Source organism: Pelobates fuscus, chromosome 9 (genome assembly GCF_036172605.1).
Source record: "Pelobates fuscus isolate aPelFus1 chromosome 9, aPelFus1.pri, whole genome shotgun sequence".
NCBI classification, from domain to species: domain Eukaryota; kingdom Metazoa; phylum Chordata; class Amphibia; order Anura; family Pelobatidae; genus Pelobates; species Pelobates fuscus.
In genome coordinates, this window is record NC_086325.1 from 101,277,281 (window position 1) to 101,295,715 (window position 18,435).

Here is an 18,435-nt window from a genome sequence, read left to right on the forward strand (position 1 = left end):
AAACTTGTACTGGGCAGGGTTTATGGGAGAAGATCAGACTATTAAAGGCAGAATGAGACACTTCTGATTGCAGCCTCTCTAATGCACTCATTCATAAACAGCTGAGTATATGTGTACATACTCTGCTTCTTATGCATGCATTCCATTTTGTTAACATTATGTTTATAGTTTCTGTGTTGATAATACGGAGTAGGTGATCTATAGAGCAAGATATGCAGCTACATTTATTTATTTTGAGTACTTTGATTAAAAGTGTCGGAAGACACTAGATCCATTCTTGTAGCTGAGGGCAGACCCTCGAAACAGCGATTGTCCTGGGAAATGTGAAGGCAACTACTGATTTATTTTTTATTTATTTTACATACTATTTAATGCAATGTCCTTATAATGCATTGAAAATAGTTTTATCCCAAAGTATTCCTTTAACCCCTTAAGGACCAAACTTCTGGAATAAAAGGGAATCACGACATGTCACACATGTCATGTGTCCTTAAGGGGTTAAATAGCTGATTTTGTGTTTTTAGGGATATAGCTACCTTTGGCTTTCATGACGTTCAAAAGAAAGCTGGACTCCCATAAACTGCATAACCAGATTTTATAGAATATGCTCAGTATTCCCATACAAAACTATAGGAGCAGCACGTTTTCCAGGTTTGGGAAGCTCTATATACATAAAATTGTAAAAATTATCGTTTTTTTTGCAGGAGATTAAAATGTTGTTTTATCATTATTTTATTTATAATTTTCCATTTGAAATTCAATTTTTAGTGCATTGTGTGTAAAGAACAAAGTTGTCAACTGTAGTCTGGAGTGTCCTTTTTAGTGCATTTGTAAAAAAAAAAATGAGAACTTTGGATAAGATATAATAAAGATTACCAACAGCAAGGAGAAATGTAAGCATACCCCCAATGTACAGTCATCTGGCAACCCCACAAAGAACTGAGGAGTGTCACTGAACGCCATTTAATACCTTTCACCTTTAGATACAATAGCCAGGGACAGACATTACCCCAGAACCCTCTCTATGTATAAATACATACACACTTTACATTATAGGAAAATTACTTTTTTTTTTACTTTTTACAGAGTTTTGTGAACTTGATTTTTGCTGTATCACATAGATGCTCCAGTATTGCACTTTCTATCCACAAGTTACACAATGTTTGTCTTCCACGCCGTATACAATATACCTCTTGCCATTTTGTCTTATGAAATGTCTACAGTAATGAAATTGCACGTCTTTTGAATAAGTGAACTTTGAAACAGTGGATTGAGGTGAGGGATGGGTAAATCAAGGTTTAAGGGAACAGCGAGCAGACATCAACTGTTCACAAGAAACTCCAAAATGTCTATTCCACCAATAAATATTGCTCCAATGAAATACATTCACTATGACGCCTTAAGACCAAAGATCATAAAGTTCTATGCCCACAGATAACAAATCACAGCTTCACAAACAACATAGTACATTTAGAGTAAGTAAACATTATTCTTGTTCTTTTCTCTTTTACTTTATGTTACATGCAGCAATTCTTGGTCCAGTCCAACTCCCGGCACAATCAAGATAGTGCCATGTTTAGGCCCTTCCATGATAAATATTGAGCTTTTAATAATTGGGTTAGTAGCAACCCTAAGTTGTAACATGGGAGAATATAGTTGGCAGTGTCCAAATGAGCAGCTCTTGTGAGTATTAAGACCAATGGCAAGCTTATTTCTTATTTATGACTCTTAAAGAGAGACTATTAATGAGGTATTGCAGCTGAACGTAAGCCTTGCTGCATGTTACCTAGTTGCTATAAAGTCAAAGGCCCATTAAATTGCATTGTAGACCTTTAAAGCTTTCCAGAAAATATAGTCCTCAGTGTCTCTTTTAGGCTTTAAAAGCCAAACCTAAATGTGATTTAAATAATTTATTGATTTGAAATAGTCGTCCTTTAAATACTTGTCCGGAAATGAGTTTTGCTTGACATAGTCTTTGGTGGGAGTTTGAGGCCTTCAGAATTGGTCTTGATCCAAGGACTTGTCACAGCCAGTAACCAATGTGAATAAGCCTTGCATGGTACATCGTTTCTCTCCACTGATACAATTTCCAACAAGTCTCCTACATGCCACTACATGGACTGCTGATATCTTTAATACCCTGTAGAATCCTCTTCATATGACCCACTTTGGCAATTCCCAGATCCTAGATGGAAGAATAAGAGGTGAATGCACAGTGCCATTATGAAAGTTACACAACCTGGGACATGATAGCAAGTGGTGAAGAATGAATACATGATTTACATCTGAAACCTAAACTGTAATCTGGAAAGTGTACCTATTGTTTACCAATGGTCCCTTTCAAGTGCCTAAAGTAATTTTTTATTTTATTTTTCGGCATGGCAGCATTTTTGTGAATTTGTTTTTTAAAAAAGTAATTTTAGTAGAGGTTACATATTTTGCTGTTAAGATTTGATAAGTTTTTATGGAAAAAAGAACAATTAGATATAACTATGGAAGTTTTAAAGATAGAAACGGCACCTATCAAGTCACATCATGGAATATATGGATAATTCTAAAGGGGTTGCTTCCATTAATAGTAATGGAAAAAAAGACTTGCATTTTTATTACTGCAAAACATTTTTTATATATAAAAATTCGGTGTATGATTTCACTCTCCCAATGACATGGACATTGCAACAAATGTGATGGTCATGGGTTTATGAGTATGAAATAGACAATGGGACGGTTAGTGGCGGTGTAACCTTTTATAGGGTACCTTAAGGTCTCTCCTTTCCAGTAATACCAGCTCTGAGCCCTGGATATCGTGACGGATAAAAATGTCCTTGTACTCCCCCAAACCCAAAACGTCCAGCCATGCAGCCACTTCCTCAGTGCCCCACTTATCCACTGGCAGAGAGACAGAAGAAAATAGATATGGAATAGTACATGGGTCAGCCAGGAAAGGTGTGACCATACACCATTAAAATGTACCCCTTCTCCTCCTTCATGCAGGTAAAAGATACATTAGCAGGATACAAATTGTGGCAATATAGTAAGTTCTACTCAATATATTGATAATCTTGTATTTCTTTACCTACAGTATTGATTATCTTACTACTGCTCATGGTACAAATACTACAAAATAGCTCTGTTTCAGCCAGTAAAATGGAATGTTTCTAGAATTAAAAGTGCTGTATAATATGTTGACGCTATATATTAATGATAATAATTTCAAGGACTGGGGAATGTACAGTATATATAACATACTAGGTCAGAAAAGTACCCCCTTTAAATGGAAAAGTCAGCAAGGCATTTAAATGCTAAAAACCCTGAAGCCTTTCACAGATTGACTGAGTCTGTAGGAGCGTGGAGACATAATTCCTCCTACTTCCTCTTTGACCGAGCTACAACAAAGAACAATGCAGTCACGTGATGCCGTATTGTTTTGTTTTTCCAATGAAATTTATTTGTCATCCTTTGACCCGTGCTTACATGATGTTAATTCAATACGTTAAAAAAAACAACCTATTTAATTAAAATAAAAATGCATTTAAATGAGATTGAGAATAGTTACCCAAAATATGGTAATTACATATTCATTGGATCATCTCTTTTCAATGTTAATAGGCCTGGTAGGGCTGGTAAAATGGTAATGGGGCGATTGTCCCCTGGGCCACTAGCATACAGGGGTTGGGTTGTTCAGCCTTGCACCATACCTCTACATATTAAAATCAAGGGAGGTGCATTGGTCTGCTGGCAGGTATTGCAAGAGTGATGACGCAGAGACAGGGATTATGTTTGCTAGCCCAACCCTGTGTGGGTTTCTACATGGGCTGGTGGACCACATGGCTTCCAGGCCTGGACGGGCCCACTACAATATTTTCCAGTGGACTGCAGAGTATGGGGCAAACAAACCAGGTGTGATAGCTACGTATGATGTCCCTGGACATATAACCAAGATGCTGAAGGTTGAGAGGACACAGTGCTCATGACATTCATAACACATGATAGTTGCCATTGGTGTCAGTGGAGTCACAGGAAACAGTCTGTGTGTCTGAGACATGTGCAGATCTCTGTGAATGGTACAGAATGCTATGCAGATCATACCGATGGAGGTTGCAGGGATATACACTGTGTCACTTTGCAGCCTGTGTAGTGCCATTTGTTTTCAATTGCCCCAGAGCTCAAAAGTTGCCAGCCTTCCCCTGTCAATCAGTATAATCACAGTCCTACAATAATCTAATCTGGTGTTATACTGTTTATTTGTATTTTTTTTGTCACCAAGAAGAATCAGCGTAATTTCTGTAATAATATTATATTATTGTACACAACATAGTAAGTGTTAAGAAGTGTTTTATGGTACATACCAGTCAAAGAGCTGTTAGATTTCTGCTTTTGACATTTTTCCTTTTCCTTTTTTGGTTTTGGAATAATTCTGAGTTTAAAGCTCCCTTTGCCGCCACCTCCGACACTGTCCTAATTGTGGATAAATTATAAAAAAAGGTACGTTTTTCTTACATTTACTAGTAATGTTGGACTGTTAGCAAAAAAAACCCCCAAAAAACATGCAACATAATGAGCCTTTACATCTAGAGATTCCTACTTTGTTGATGGGTTGATAGGGAGCGGTTTGGGATTCGGTATATAATAACGATGGTACATTAAATGAAAATCAATACTGTGCCTCTTTCAATGCAATAATATAGTAAGATAATAATAATAATATAGGAAAGTGGAATAGCTCACTTCCTTAGCAGACTGGACATCAGATTCTAATTTAACTTTTTTAATAAATATATAAAACAAATTGTGTGATGTAGTTAGACTGTGTATAACAGTACATGCTTTAGAATAGCATTGTTACCGAAGCCTCTCACCTCCTCTGATGGTTTCATAATGTGAGCTATCCAGTGGATATCAGCCAGTCTCTCCAAGTCTTGACTGATGGCATTGAGGGAGCAGTGCAGACCTTCTTCCTCCTGAGGAGAGTCCCATTGCTGGTGACAAAAATAAATGAGTAAACACAAACCGTACAGTTCTGCATAAAATAGATTGTGCAAGTTCTACATAAATTCCTTCCTTGTATGGCATACCAACCTGCTTGCTTCCCATAAAGGCCTGTGTCTCTGTATACAATGCTTTGATACTAATGGCCACATCAACAGCTGTATTTCTGCTCAGCAACTGCAGGAAAAAAAATATTAAGCAAAATATTAATTTGGTAACATGTTTTCTATGTCTGAAGGCTGTAACAGAAAAATAAATAACTGGTCCATCAACTGTCAGAGTTAATCACTAAAGTGTGAATTGTCCGGGATTCAACGTGAATTTAAAAGTTTAAGCATTCTCCAATTTAGATATGTTTTCAGTTACACTATTTTCACTTAAAATCTAAAATTCCCTTTGAATTCCAGCCAATTCAAATTAAGTGAATAATCATGTGTGTCTTTCACCATCTTTGTTTTGTCTCTATTAACAAAAATAGTTCATAAAAAACAGACATTATTGGTATTATAAAGGGGTATATGACATGTAATAAAAAAAAAACATACCCTGAAGGAACAAATACATAGTTTATGATGTAAAGTAGGAAAAAAACTGTCAAAACTAAAATTTCAACAATATTGGTCAAATGCCATGTTCACATTGCTGGGGTTCGGGTGGTGAAAATGCTATCAGACTCTATATAATAAGTCTGTATTTGAACAAGATTAAAGGCTCCCTTCTTCACCCTGGCTGGTATAATGCTGCGGAATCCAAACATTGGTAAATACAGTGCAAGGCTAGGGATGGGGTAGTCATTTACTGGGAAGCTGGTCATTTGTTTTATTGATGGGTGAAGACCAGCACAAGACAAAGATCATTTTAATGAAACGAAATGGAGACTGAAACCAATGACGAATATAAGATGGGTAACATTACTATCATTAAAGGAGTTGATAGGTGGATTTAAATACTTCTCAGGGTCGCACACAAACATTCACCTCTGGTGAATTGTTGGATTTATTGGAGAAAGCTTCATTCAGAACTCCAAAGCTCCCATTCACTGCGTGGGCCAACTCTTGTTCTATGGCCTTGTGAGCTTTAGCTGCCACCTGGATCCTGAAAGAGATAAGAACAAGTCTTGTCATTGTGTGATTAAATGAATCTGAATTGTTTAAGGTAATGGCAAGGCTACCAGCAGGCGGTTAGCCATTATGTTTGTATGGGATACGGCAAACAGTGTGGGCATAGGGTTCCCTGCCCTCTAATTGAATGTGGTGCGGCTGGGAAGACAGGAATTCCGAATGTCCCCCGAACCAGACTGCATTTCTTTTTTTTTGAATTCTTTATTTTTGGTGTGCATGAAAATATAACATGTGGGCTCATCATGCCCCAAAAGCTATGACAAGCATGAAAACAGATATTTAACAGTTGGTTGGCATGTGGAATATTCTGCACAATTTTTGTATAGAGTAATAGCTGATTAAACTGCACTGTAGTACACATAGTATGGCAGGTTAAGTATAATTGTTGCTTTAGAATAGTTACTGAGTGTTAGCACAAGTTTCAAGCTTAACTAAATAGTTATTCCATCAGAGTGGGATTTAACCTAAGTTACTAGCATGGAGAAAAGACATGTAAGATTATTAGGCTTAGTTACTTAAATCATACTTTAAGCTATGCAATCTAGGTAGACTTCCAGACTGCATTTCTAAGGGCTGTAACGTTTCCTTCACAGTCACATGCAGCAACGCTAGAATTATGTGATGTTCTATCACCCCGTCCTGGAGCTTTAATGGTGCAGTATGGGAGTGCAAGGTTAGCTCCAGTTTTTATATGCAGCTCATGCTCCCCCATAGACATCAGAGGGTGGTTGAAAATATATCTAAATATATTGTGCAGCAAAATGTGTGTGTCTGGGAGTAGGCATCTGTGTGAGGGAAACCTTGATTTCTAATGTAGTCTAAGGTAGGTCATATTCGTATATATGTCAAAGTGTTACTAAAAGTGTACAAAATGGTTATATTACAATTAAAATGTTACTACCCGTGTAACTGTTGTTGGTATTATTTTTTGGAGCAGCAATATGCTTGTTTATGTATGTGAATCATTCTCAACATATTGATATCTTAAATGTATTATATCTTAAAGACATGATATTTATGTACAAAATGTAACTTAGTTGAAGAGTTACTACAAGCCTTCTGCAATAGCTGTTTCACCACATGTCTCCCCTAAAGATATGTCATTGCAGGTCTGTGACTAAGTCCCCTAACCAAACTGCACTGAGAGCTATCTTCCCACTCCTAGGGCAGTGCTAGTGGGATGGCATACAGTCTTTACTCTGTAGGTTGTCTTTCCCTTGGGCCTTGCCTGGAAGTCATGTCACTGTATCAGATTAAAGACCCTTTTACTCAACGCCTGCCAGAAGCCTCCATGTCACATACTTGAAGATTCCTCAACAGCAATATCCTTCCTTTTCCCATATTGTCATTTTCCCTATTCACTGTGCTGACGAGAGTGGTTACAGCAGCACCTGCTGTCAATTAGACACAGGTGCAATCTATATATTAGTAAAAAAACTAAATTTAAAAAAGGCCAAGCTTGCTGTAGAGGTTGGGATGCCTAGAGTGCTGTGGTGTTGTCACATATTTAATATCAAACAATTTAGCAATGTTGTGATATAAACCTGGGTTTCTTTTTGGAGTGAATCAGTGTTATGTCTATGCTGGTTTTGACCTCTAGCTACTGTTCTCTACTGTTGTATTCTGAGTTGTTGTCTTTGGCTGATGTTAGCCTGCTTGCAGTCAATCTTTCTTTTTTTTTCTTATTGTAGGTATATTTTCTAAAGCATTGCAATTCCAGAGAAACTGCAATGTTTACATTACAGCACTAAGTCTGCCTCCAATGGCTGTCTATCAGACAGTCACTAGAGATGCTTCCAAGATGCTAACAGACTTTTGGTCCAGTAACTTCCGCTGGACGTCCTCACACTCTGTTTGAGAACATTCAGCGTCAGCTATTTCCTTGTGCCTCCCTCTCCCCCCTGCCCGCGAGGGAAGGGGGAGGCAGAAGGAGCAATAGTGCCAGGAATACATCTGCGTATTTTTGTCACTATAGTATCCCTTTAAATCTACAGTCAATAGTAAATTCGCTAAGCAAACTAAATATATCCAAAATATTTTACAAACAAAATGATTCAATGTTTTTTGGACAAACTGTAATCACTGTATTAATGAAATTCAGATGAACTGAACCACGTTACAATTTTGATTCACCCAATTTTGGATGAACTCAAATCCAATACAAGAGGATACATTTAGGATGTATTTAGGTAGCACAGTGTGAAAGAGCAAAGGAAGTTTTCAGGTAGACAACAATGTCTGACACAGATACAACAAGAAAGGTTCCTTAAAACATCCAATCGGGGGGCGGAGCCTGGCAGCCATCCTGAACGGATGCGATCTCAGCCAGCTCCCTCAAGCACGAAACAATCTGCCATCAATCTCTTTACCCGAGCCCCATCCAGCCCCACAAACCGACTCCTGTAGCAGGATACAGCATACTGCACCGACCAATGCCGTTTTTCCAGGCTCCCAAACAACCCAGGCAACGGCGAAAACTTGCGGCCTACCGCACACCGCCGCACCTCAACTTTGAGGCCTACCTCGACGGAAGCTACCCGGAGCACTCCCCCTACGAACAGAGCTCTGACACACTCACCATGGGCCGTCGCTCACTAAAGCAAGCAGCGGGCACCAGCATACAGGTCAGAGACATCGGGGACATGCTACTCCGACCCGGGCAGACAGACTTGGCACACACCACACGCCAGCCCAATGCTAATCCGACCCCAGAAAAGGCGGGAGGCGAGCCGCTACCCTCAACGGCCCTCCAGATTGAGCGAACACAACCACCTGAATCTAAGGACGACACAGCCCCCACTACCAAAGGGGACCTAAAAACTCTGCTAAAAGACATACAGAAATTGCTGGCAGCAGACGTCGCACTAGTGAGAGCCGACATCCAGCAGGTTACAGAAAGGGTCAGAGTTGCCGAGGACGATATTACCAGCGTCCAAGACACGGTAGGCACCCTACAAAATTCAATACAACAACTCCAAACGGAACAGCATGTTTTGGCCACCCAGTTAATGTCAATGGAGGATAGACAGCGCCGGACGCACATTAAGGTTAGGGGGGTCCCCGCCACAGTCCAAACTGAAGAGCTACCACGCTACACACAGCGCCTGCTCTCTACTATCCTGCCACAGGCCACTGCAAGAAAAATCACCCTGGATGGCATCTACCGCGTGACAAGCGCAGTCCGAATCTCACCCAATACACCTAGAGATGTCATTCTGCGCTGCTTAACAGTCCACGATAAAATACAAATTATGACTGCACTAAAAGGAAAAACGCCATTAAACTTTGAGGGCGCCCAACTACTATTTTTTCAGGACATTACAAGAGCCTCTTTACTGAGGCGCAAAACATTCGGTCCCATTACCACCACACTCCGCAAAGCTGCAATAGCATACAGATGGGGGAACACAGGTTCACTGCTGGTCCACCATCAAGGGACTACCCACACCCTCACCTCACCAGCTGGGGCACCGGAGTTCCTGCGCGCACTGGGAATACAACCCCCAAGGAAGCACGCAATGTCGACAGGACACTCAGAAGACGGGGACCCCGAAGAAGGACCCTCTCTAGATTCACCGGCACGAGACCAGCAGGCTTTAAACACATGAACTTCCAAAACGGCTCTTACAAGCCTTTGCCACAATAACCACTGCGGCCCAAAAGGCCAAGTATTATGTTGCTGAGTTATATTTTTGTTATCTATAATTTTGTTATCCATATTTACAACTGTTTACGTACTGAATTTCCTTTGATAACTGCTCTTATATATGTTTCACAAGCTTTCTGACACAAGCAATGCACAGACCCCAATGGGGACTTATATATGTGACAGGGGTGAACTAATAACATTTAACATTGAGAGGGAGGCTTTCGCAATTCAGCAACCTCCACCCCCCCCCCCCCCCCCCCATCACCCCAAGGGTTAGGGGTTAAAATTGGATGCCACACCATATACCGCACGCGTAGGAGTAATACTCACACCTGACAATCCAATGTTCATGTTCATAACATATACTCCAAGACAGTGCACTTATGGGCCTCCAACCGCATCCACCTGAACAAACCTGACACACACGCAATTACGCTCACAAGTCACACATACCTACAAAACTGGAAACTACGAGCAACCACACAACCTCACACTTGGAGTATCTCAGGGGTTAATACAACAACTATCTAACTCGTTCCCATCTCACCCACCCCGGGTATGTCGCCTCACATGTTACTGTCATATAAAATATGCTGAGAAATTACCTGTTATTACCACATTGGCTGTTAAAATTTTGTAGAACAAAATGTTGCACTCTTGTACTAATATTTTCTGCTGATATGCCTAACAAGGCACAAAAATAAAGAATTAAAAAAAAAAAAACATCCAATCACCATTTCAATGATGGGTACACATTCTGGTTTTGTCATAATGTTTGAGGTTGAGTAAGTGGCTCTACCTGCTCATCAGGTTCTCTGCAGAGTTAGAAAGCTGTTGCAGTTGAGCAAACTCTTCCTCAGTTAGGTACTCCATTGATTGTTGAGAATGGAGCCTCGGCCGTGGCAGAGCCCTGTAGTTATCCCCCTTTCTTTTATCCTCCCACGACTTCAAGGTGCTTTCAAACGCCTAGAGGAAAAAAGATTGTAAAAGAATAAGCTCACAGAGATTCAAACACTACAAATCTCTGTACAAATTAGGTACAACTTGATTGCCATTATTTTTCCTGCATTTTCTTTCTTGATTATCTGTGCAATATGGTTTCAACTAAAAATGATCTTATGGATGCTGGATGCCACCACAGCCATCTCTGGCCCCGGGAGTCTACTTACCCTATCTCTTGTAAGCATTTGTGCTCTGTTTTTGTGTTGGATCTTCAGGATTCCAGGTGGCTGAACCCAAGCTTCTCCGTCCACCTGTATAGGCACCCCTTCTTCTCCCAGAATTGTAATCTTTACTACACGGCACTATAAATGAATGCAAAAGTTGTAAGTTAGAGCCCTAAAGTCTGCAATTACGTTGTGTATCTATAAAATCTAGCCAGGTGTCTATCATTCCAACATTTCAACCGCTATCTCTTCAGCATTAAAATATTACCTGGGCTATGCGGTGATGTTGCAGATTTATAACACGAGACATTGCCATCTGGATACTGCCAAACACAGCCACCACTTCAAGCTTTTTGTCATCAAATGAGGGAGCACCAAAATTCTGCAGAACAAGAATATGGAATGAGAAATGGCTAAACATATCAGCTTACGTTTTTAACACTTATACATACATGCAGTATGGACCGTTCCATATTAATTTAGTATGAAGAAAAAGTATATAGTAAAGGGTTACTTACTAAACTGAATTTAACATTTCAAACTGAATTTCAAAGAGTAGATGAATTGAAAGCATAGCTAACTTTTTTCCAATCCAGCTATTTTGACCTTAAATTTGAAATTCACTTTGAATTCTCACTTTAATGAATAACCCTGTTAGTAAAATATTTCCATAAATTTATATTAACTTCTGACAATAAAATGTATGGTACTGGAGAAACCCCAGGGATTGGCCTGCAGTCCAGCAAAGAATAAAGATGTAATGTTCAGCATTCTACTCCCCAGCCTGACGAAGGAAATACATTTTGAAAAATAAAGTATATGTACAAAATGAGAAAACCAGAGAGCCTAACGGTCCGTTTTTAAATACTGTCAGACTCAAGGTGTATGTATATGGTTGACGGAACCTGTAGGGAGGCGTGTGTTTTTCTTGTTTTTTTACATATACTTCATTAAAAAAAACACCTATTTCCTTACAAAATGTGATGAAAGAATTATTATAGTAAACAATAGCTTGAGGTGACAATTGCCCTTTATTAACGCCATTAGTGTCAATGTTTGGTCCAGGTTTCACAATTAGTCTAGAGAAATAAATGATCTGCCAATTTTCAATTTGCATTGACTGTTCGGGATATTGAAAAGGTAGAACTCTTCTCTCCTCTCATAAACAAGTTTGAATGACAAATTTCTTTCATGTATTCTAGCAATCTGGGAGAGGGAAAGAAAGTCTCAACGTCAATCCTCTGACAGTGAACACAAAATATTAAAAATAATCTGTATTCTGTGTGCAAGACGCCTTAATTATTCATTTTTAAATAACTCAAAAATGAAAAATGTGTAAAATTTGCTGAATATTTTTTATTCTAAATTGCTATCCATACCATACCATAGTCCAGATTGCAGTTTGTACAATAGTTATGTGCTAGCTATGCATCGCACTTTTAAAATAAATACTATGCTAATATTTCTTTCTTTTTAAAAAGTGCTTGCTAGTGGAGGTGCTAACTACAGGAGTAAAGAAATAGGAGAATGGAATCTAAGAGAACATTTTAATTCATAAATCTCAAAAGCAATTCTTCAACATAGACAAACTGATTGTAATGTTCTGTACAACAGTGCCAAACAAACTAATGCCATCCAATCTTTTTTTCAACATACAGTTGCTAATTCAGGAATTAACCTGAAAAATCTAAATGATTTCTTTTAGTCTAGGTTACTGATCATAAGTTGACAATGCAATTTATGTCTTGGTTATTACAATAAAATCTTGTGGTTGCATTTTGTAGTTCTGCTTCATGCATCTTCTATAGATATATATTATTAGAATTCATTTGTACTTATTGCAGTGCTACATCATGAATACAGAGGTCGTTCTTACATTGTCTTCTTTGGTGCCTCCCCAGAAGTTGATGCCTCCAGCATAACTGGGAATGTTGAGAACAGCAATACCCTGCAGGCTAGGCAGGGAGATTGTCACTCCATCACACTAAAAGGGAAAATAGAATTACTATTAAGGCTCCTTTCTCATATAAAGGATACCTGACCCAGGTTTGTTAGATGGTTAATATTTTAGTGAATGCTCTTTACATACCTCTAACTTGACTCTCTGTTCTAGATTCTTGTAGGTTTTCTGGAGAAGTTCCTTGGTTCCAAGCACACCGTACCACATCATATTTCGTGTCCGACTACTGCACGATTCAATAAAATAGAATACCAGGAGTTACAGAAATCAACAATTCAGAGCAGGAGTAGTAAATCATAGAACATACTATAATTATGTAGCACTTTTGCATGGGAGCAAGGGTATGAGACTCGAGATAGGTGTGAAAGGTATCATGTGTTAGTAAGAAAAGGAAGAGGAAATGTACCAACAAGAGCAGCACGATTACATAAAGCATTTTACAAATGATAAATGGTATAAGAGTGTGTATGTGCAGAATTATACAAGTAGTTAAGCAGACTAGAGACTAAGACAAGTATCACTTTTAAACCATTGACTGACTTGCAAAACTTAGGGAAAAAAATGTAAAGGTCAATTTCAAATGAACAATACAATTTGTGCACACGGCTGATAAATTCACTGGTATTATACTCCTCCTATTACATCTGAAATAGGCAAGGCCGCAGTGGTTGTACAGTCCAATTATCTAGCTTATTAACAAAGCACTTAAATATCTAGGATACAATGCTATTGATGGAGAGTAGAGAGCAGGGGATAGTGGTTGGAGAGGATTGTAGATTGGCAGATTGTTGTATTGTGTACAATTAGATATGTTACACTTTAGTACTCTAGTACACAGACACATTCAAACACGCTAACACTACTAAATAATAGACATAATAATACAAAATTTAGTGGCTAAATTCTACATTTTCTAGTAGGTACCTGCATTTCTTGGGATGCTCATCCCTCTTGTTGTTAAATTCTAGAGAAATTTTGGCATCAAGACCAATCCCAAAGTAATTATTCATGGTACATCTTTCTAAAAATTGTCTGCAATGAAGTAAAAAGAAAGTGTTAACCCAGAATTATATTTAGGATCTAAATATCTCACTTTAAGAATATATCTGATTTTCAAAAATATAAATGAATTGGGATCTTGGTGGAAGAAGTAATTTTAAAGATTAAGATATATAGCACATATCTAGCTTTTTGAACATCATACTTACATTGAGCTGGGATCCTCAGTAAAGTGCAATGGACTAAACGCGTAGGGTCGGTCTAGGATTATAGAGGATGTGGTAGAAGAGACAGTTGGACGTCTGGAAGCTAAAAAAAACACATCATGTAAGTTACATAACATATTATTTATATACTTATTAACAATTAGAACAAATGCTCTGAACAGTAATATATGTTTAATGCTAGAAGCACAATCACTATATTAAAAGGAATCGCAGTAAAGTGCTTTAACAATAGTGCTAAATTTAATGTGTAGCCAGCCCTGGTTAATCTATTGGGCCTTCCAAATAAAACAGAATAAATATAAATATATTTTCTTGTTTTATACTTTTTCAATCCTCATACATTCCAAGACACCTCGTGATATCTGAAATCCTAAACAACACTAAAGCAGCTGCTCATAAAAAAAAACATAATAGCAAAAAGTCATTAAACATAATTTGTTTTCACTTATATTGCAAAATCCATTTATGACTCCCAGAAAACGTTCTTTATACAGATGATGATGGACAAGCATGTCATGGATCTCAAACAAGGGCTCATTACAACTCTGATTTTATGCTAGTCTAATGCACTTGAGCTCTCTTGGGTTAAAGTCTGGGGTCACTTTATGGGTGACTAGAGAGAACATAATTTGGTATCTAGTACCATACACTTTACAAAGGCAAGAGCTCAGCAAGCTGTTACAACTGTCCCTGCATGGAAGAACCCTGAATCCCACATATTAAATAAGGCTAAGTCGGTGGGAACACAGGGTGGATCATTAGGTTGAGAATTATATCAGAGGAAATAGGAAAATGGATCAAACACTGTGTCCTAGGTTTAGCAGCTGTAAAGAGGTTGATACTTCTACAGAGTATCCAATGCACTTAGAGGCAATGTACTGGAACCCACGGATTGTTAAGAAGGAAGGAACATTTGAACAGTTGTTTAATTTTCATATTGCATCCTCCTTTGTTTTACACTCAGATTAAGTGCATGGAGCACACAACGCAATAACTCTTAGCTTGCTGTGAATTTGCATTCATTTATTTCTAAAGGATCACTTCTGAACGTGATTTTAAGAATTGATTGGGTCTATAATAAGTCAAATGGCCAGTACTCCATAGCAGCACACTTACAAAAAGTGTAACGTAAAGGTTTGTATTTCTAATTTCCATGTGAGTGAAAAAAGAAGAGTCATACAGCCTCACCCAGCCTCTCTGCTTCTTTGTTGAAATCTTCGGAACTTTCTTTTTGGATTGGTGATGTAACAGGGTTATTAAAAGCCTGGGTGTGTTTGTTCTGCTCATCCACAGCTAGACAGAGAGAAAACCGATATTATTGAAGTCATTCACTCTTAGATTTCCGGGGAGTCTGTCTGTCTGTCTCTGTCTGACCATCTATCTCTGTCTTGCTACCTATAATTAGTTAATTATTCTTTATAAAGAACCAACACAATAGCTAGACTAAATGGACTAACAAGTTCAGTGTACAGGAACATAAGATGCTAAGGGCCCCTAAACGAGTTTACATCTATTTATCTATCTATCTATCTATCTATCTATCTATCTATCTATCTATCTATCTACCTATCTATCATTGAGCTACCTCTTTTTTCTCTCATTGGTACAACACATTGGCCAATATCATAACATTTTACCAGGATGTTGTTCTGGCAGAATTAAAATGTACAGATTTTTTTTAAAAAAAAAGCAAGATATGTCACCTCTTCTTCACTTGTCAATCAATCATTTACACACACTAATATGATGATGGTACATCACAATATTGTCAAAATGTGCAATACATATATGATGCAGGAGAATTCACCAACGGTTCTCCTGCTTGCATTCCAAGTAATAGCAGCACACACAAAGTAATGAAACTCAAAGAGCTATAGTTCCTGCTTTACTCCCTCCCAGAATTGCTCTCTCCAATAAGGTAAAATCATTCACAACGTTTGTGTATGCATGCCCTAAACAATGTAAATATTAGAAATTAAACCTAGCACAACAGATTCTCTTTTAAATATTTGCTGACATTGTTGACTTGATTGACAGACGTCTTCAGTCATGCCACAATGTAGCACGTTTTGTAGATGCATTCTACCTTTCTCTGCCTGTTCAATTATCTGCTTCAATGCTTTCTTTAAGCTGTTCGCTCTCAGCATGAGCTGTTCTTTAGACTTGAACATTGTGGCCACATCATCCAGATGACCTCCTTTCTCATTCACTTCTTTGCTGTTTTCCTTCAGCGCAGAGTCAGGATGGAGGGTGCATGGGGAAGGGGTCAGTATTGCTTGTGACTCCTCATTTAGGGCCCGAACAAGTGAATCAAGCTTCTCATTTAGCATAGAACACTAAAACAAAACAAACAACATAAAATGAAATCATTAGCTGCTAGGCCACTTCACACCATGTGCTAGTGCCATTTTTAGGCTCTTGCATTCATTGAATTTAAACACCAATATAAGGAGTCTCCAGATGCTGTGTGACTTGCAAAATGGGGACATATGTATTTCCTTTAATTCAGTAAAAGATGAGCAACCTAGGTCTCCTGGACACATTTTTTTTTGTAAATCTTTCTTTTATTATGGCACATGCGTTATGGGGTACAGAATAGAAAGAGGAGGCATTGTGGGGTAACATAGGGTAATAATGACAAGAAGGCACATAGAGCACTCCGAAGAAAGAGTGCCATATTTTTTGTGTTTTAAAACGTCATATGAGCAACATAGGGATACAAGCTTGGTAACAGTAGTGAATCATATTAATACAAAGAGGATAATTGATGGGACACATTTTATTTACTTTAAACTTGTAGACTTTATTAGAGTGGGGATTGGCAAGAAATTTGGGAGGCACGTTCAACGTCTCAGCATGTGTAGAACTTCAAAAGTAAATGTATAAAATTACGATGAGGTGGTATACTACTTAATTCACTCTATATATAATAGGAGGTACGCCCACAAACATGTGTTGGACATTCTATGGCTTCCTTTATTCATATGGGATGGACATGCCAAAAGTTACCCACTACTGGGAGGAGATTAGGAGACTGATTTCTTACACTTTTAACCGATCCATTAACCTTGACCCCTGGCACGCCCTTTGGATGTCTCTTTCACTCTCCAACAAACAACAATGAATAGGATCACTCTTGTTGCCTGTAGTGTCTAGCTGCTGTATGGCTAAAAGATGTACCTCTTCCTCTCTGAGTGGCTCTGGTCAAGATTAACAACAATAAATGTATGCATTTACTTAACGCTTTGATAAATAATTCAACTGCCTTCTATAATACAAACTTGGGATATCATTATTACTATTTATTAAGCGCCAACAAATTCCGCAGCGCTGTATAATAGGGATATCTGGTCGGAATGTTTTGAAACCAGTATTCATTAAAAGTGGGAACGCACAAGGCTGAGCTTTTATAATAATAATAATAATAATTAGTATTTATATAGCGCCTTTCTCCCAGTGGGACTCGCGCTTTTCAGTGCACGCTCTCGGAATTAACCAAATCGGCAGCTGAATAGTAATAGATGTTATTATTACCCAATTGTTGGTACTTATTTTATCGACCTCGGAAGGATGAAGGGCTGAGTTGACCCTGCCGGGATTTGAACCTGTGACCTTGCATTTTTGAACAGGCTTTGCAGTCAGGAAGCTCCTGCATACTTTTTTCCCCCTCTTTTCCTTCTTCCCTATTCTTATTGGTTATTGTTGATGTTTTAAGCGGGGTTTATCTGTTATAAAATTTGAACCACCATTGAGCATCTTGTAAATGAATGTACTTTGTATGTGTTCTTACATTGGTGCTCTTACACAGATTATACCACACATATTGAACTGTATATTTAGTAATTTTTGGCTAAATAAAGAATTCTAAAAAACAATGCAAGTGCCTATTGTGTGATAAATAAATAATAAGTTCATTTTTCAGCAAATAATGCACTTTAAGACAATAAATTTAAAAAATCCAAATATTAAAAAGTCACAATTTATAATGCGGAAAAAAAAACCCAGACCAAACATTGGTGCACTTTGAGTAGTGTACCATAGGTGGGGCGGAGCCAAACACCGCCCTGGTCATAGGGAGATGCTGAAGAAGCTACACACTGTGAAGCACTGCCCCAGGAAGCACCTCTAGTGGTCGTCTGAGGAGTTACCACTAGAGGTCTTCCTAGGCTGTAATGTTCATAGGCTGTAATTTTCTCTGAAAAGACAGTGTTTACATTGAAAAGCCTGCAGAGGCTGAATATACTCACCAGAACAAATACAATAAGCTGTAGTTGTTCTGGTGACTATAGTGTCCCTTTAAAAATAGGATCTAACCTTATATGAA

General features: G+C 38.3%; 1 protein-coding gene across 5 annotated transcripts in view; it reads right to left on the reverse strand.

Annotated features, from left to right (window-relative positions):
* Positions 1 to 578: 578 nt before the first annotated feature.
* LOC134572917 (diacylglycerol kinase delta-like) overlaps positions 579 to 18,435 on the reverse strand; it is a 198,125-nt gene continuing 180,268 nt past the window's right edge. For 4 of the 5 annotated variants that reach the window (XM_063432221.1, XM_063432220.1, XM_063432224.1 and 1 more), the window contains 15 exons: positions 16,198 to 16,447; positions 15,300 to 15,404; positions 14,094 to 14,193; positions 13,810 to 13,917; positions 13,015 to 13,111; positions 12,802 to 12,909; positions 11,194 to 11,307; positions 10,929 to 11,063; positions 10,559 to 10,725; positions 5,967 to 6,084; positions 5,080 to 5,166; positions 4,860 to 4,979; positions 4,350 to 4,458; positions 2,759 to 2,889; positions 579 to 2,185 (listed from right to left, as the gene is read on the reverse strand). In XM_063432221.1, coding sequence (XP_063288291.1) covers positions 2,102 to 2,185; positions 2,759 to 2,889; positions 4,350 to 4,458; positions 4,860 to 4,979; positions 5,080 to 5,166; positions 5,967 to 6,084; positions 10,559 to 10,725; positions 10,929 to 11,063; positions 11,194 to 11,307; positions 12,802 to 12,909; positions 13,015 to 13,111; positions 13,810 to 13,917; positions 14,094 to 14,193; positions 15,300 to 15,404; positions 16,198 to 16,447 — 1,833 coding nt within the window. In that variant the 3' untranslated portion in view covers positions 579 to 2,101. The remainder of the gene's footprint in view (positions 2,186 to 2,758; positions 2,890 to 4,349; positions 4,459 to 4,859; positions 4,980 to 5,079; positions 5,167 to 5,966; positions 6,085 to 10,558; positions 10,726 to 10,928; positions 11,064 to 11,193; positions 11,308 to 12,801; positions 12,910 to 13,014; positions 13,112 to 13,809; positions 13,918 to 14,093; positions 14,194 to 15,299; positions 15,405 to 16,197; positions 16,448 to 18,435) is intronic. The other variant, XM_063432222.1, reaches the window with a different exon arrangement.